This window comes from Nicotiana sylvestris, chromosome 7 (assembly GCF_000393655.2).
Source record: "Nicotiana sylvestris chromosome 7, ASM39365v2, whole genome shotgun sequence".
NCBI classification, from domain to species: domain Eukaryota; kingdom Viridiplantae; phylum Streptophyta; class Magnoliopsida; order Solanales; family Solanaceae; genus Nicotiana; species Nicotiana sylvestris.
This window is the reverse complement of record NC_091063.1, coordinates 1,648,719-1,651,287: the sequence shown is the minus strand read 5'-3', so window position 1 is coordinate 1,651,287 and position 2,569 is coordinate 1,648,719. Positions and strand designations below refer to the sequence as shown.

Sequence of the window (2,569 nt, the reverse complement as noted above, 5' to 3'; positions counted from 1 at the left end):
TGCACCACGGTGAACTGGACAAGCCGTCTGAGCATGCCTATAGGGACGACCCCTGTCGTACTGAAACTGACCTCCAGAAGGAACACCACTAAAACCATCTGGCCCACAAGACCTCTTGGCCTCCCTCTCAACCCGTTCCTAGCTGTGGACTGACTATCTCTCAAGCAATGTCAACAACCTCATCAAAAGTAGCACCAGACACCCTCTCTCTAGTCATAAGCACCCTCTACTGAAATGTGAGGCCATCAATAAACCTCCTGATCCACTCCTTATCAGTGGGAACTAGCCAAACGATATGATGGGCCAACTCAGAAAACCTCATCTCGTACTGCATCAAAGTCATATCATCCTGATGCAACCTCTTGAACTGTCTTCGCAGCTTCTCTCTACGAGAGTGCAGTACATACTTCTCCAAGAAGAGAATAGAGAACTCCTGCCATGTAAGTGGCGCTGCACCAACCGGACTACACCTCTCATAAGCCTCCCACCAGGTAAAGGTAGCTCCAGTAAACTGAAAAGTAGTGAATGAGACCCCATTGGTCTCCAGAATACCTGTTATAAGAAGGATCCTCTGACATCTATCCATGAAACCATGGGCATCTTCCGACTCTGCCCCACTGAAAGATGGAGGCTCAAGTCTACCAAAACTCTCTAGTCTCCGCTGCTCATCATCAGTTATAGCAGAAACCACATGGCCCTGAGCAGCTGCCATCGGCTGGGTTGGTAGTGCCCTCGATGTCTGGATTCCCTGTATCAACTGCTCGGGTGTGTGGGTGGTGGGAGTCTGAGTGTCTCCCCCAGCCTAAGAAGTGGCTGCTGCGGCCAGAATAGAGACCGCCTGAGCAAGACTGATGCACACTGTTATGCCCCGCAATATTACATCAATATTACGTCCCACAATATTATATTACGACGATGTTATGCTCTACAGTAATATATTACGATGGTGTTACATCCTGCTATAAAATATTACGATGATGTTATGCCTTGCATTATTACATTACAGTGATGTCACGCTCTGCAGTATTAAATTACGATAGTATTTCACCCAGCAGTATTACATTACGGTGATGTTACGCTTTGCAATATTAAGTTACGATAGTATTTCACCCAACAGTATTACATTACAATGATATTACGCTTTGCAGTATTAAGTTACGACAGTGTTGCACCCAACAGTATTACATTACGGCGATGTTATACTTCGCAGTAATAAGTTATGACAATGTTGCACCCTGCAGTATTTTACGTTGAATTTGTCGTAAGGTAATTGACATCAGTCCAAGAAAAAGATTATTTGGGGATTATAAGGATTATGCTATTTCACAAGTGATTAGTAAATTTATGAAGGTGAAAGGAGGAGCAAGTCTAAGAAAATGAATTTTGGTCAAAGTTTGGCATCTTGGGATAAAATACGACTCAAGCTAAAATACTCGATCTTTATGGACTAGTACCATACAAGGTACAACATGACCATAATAGTAAGGCGTATAAGGTATTTGAAAAATAAGTAATATTTTATGTAAGTGGGAATAATTCTCAATTTTGCGGGTAATTGATTAATTACCGGGTAACGGGACATTACCAAATTAATTGGGAATATATTTGTGGATAGGCCTAATATAACTCCTATCCCTACGTGGCAGCAAGTGACATAGGATAGGAATGACTCTTTGGTCTTGATATTAGAAAGCATGTGAAGGACAAACTAAGATAAAAATTAACATCAAAAGTAAACCTAAAAAGGTGAGTCTTTCCAAAATTTTAGAAAAAGAATGGATCTCATTTCCTTGAAATAATGATCTGAGTAGCAACATCCAATTCTTGGAAAAATAACAAAGAACAATGTCATTGTTGGCTAAATATCAAAGCAGCAGCGTTCAAGAAGCACGAACATTGAATCAGGAAATATTTCGTCCAAAATCCTTAGTCAAAATTTGAACCACAATTTTGTTCACGGATTCAAATGCAGAAGCTTCATTCCATTCAAATAATTTCAGGAACAGGTATGTTAAGGCTATCCCTTCTTTCTTTTGGCATGGTCCCTATGATACTGAAGAAACGAGCAAACACACAGTTTTCATAAATTACTCTATTCATAGAAATAGTAGGGGTGTCTATATTCTTGATTCCCCATGAAAAATATTATTATCTTCTGCTCGTGGGTCTCAGAACAATACGCAGTTGGAAAAATTTATCCGGAAGGAATATTGAGATTATTACATATTTTTCATGCATTTCATACATGTGCATTGACCCATGACCATATGGCGTTATATACGCATATATATGTAAATATATATATGTGATATATAGGAAACGGTTACGGTGTTATATACGCACCACCACCTAATCAGCTGGTATATGATGATGATGTTGCCCATTGTGGCTGAAATATGATTCAAATGACGTTATATACCCGTATATATATCTATGTATATATATGTATATGGTATATGGGAAAGGTCATGGTGTTATATACGCACCACCACCTGATCAGCTGGTATACGATAATGATTTTGTCCACAGTGGCCAATATAATATGATGGGATTCCCCTAGAGGCTGATG

At 39.9% G+C, this 2,569-nt stretch overlaps 1 protein-coding gene across 1 annotated transcript; it reads right to left on the bottom strand.

The window, feature by feature from the left end:
• Positions 1 to 226: 226 nt before the first annotated feature.
• On the bottom strand, positions 227 to 712 carry LOC138872517 (uncharacterized). Its single transcript, XM_070150684.1, has one exon. It carries the CDS (start codon positions 710 to 712, stop codon positions 227 to 229), a length of 486 nt encoding a protein of 161 aa, XP_070006785.1.
• Positions 713 to 2,569: the final 1,857 nt, after the last annotated feature.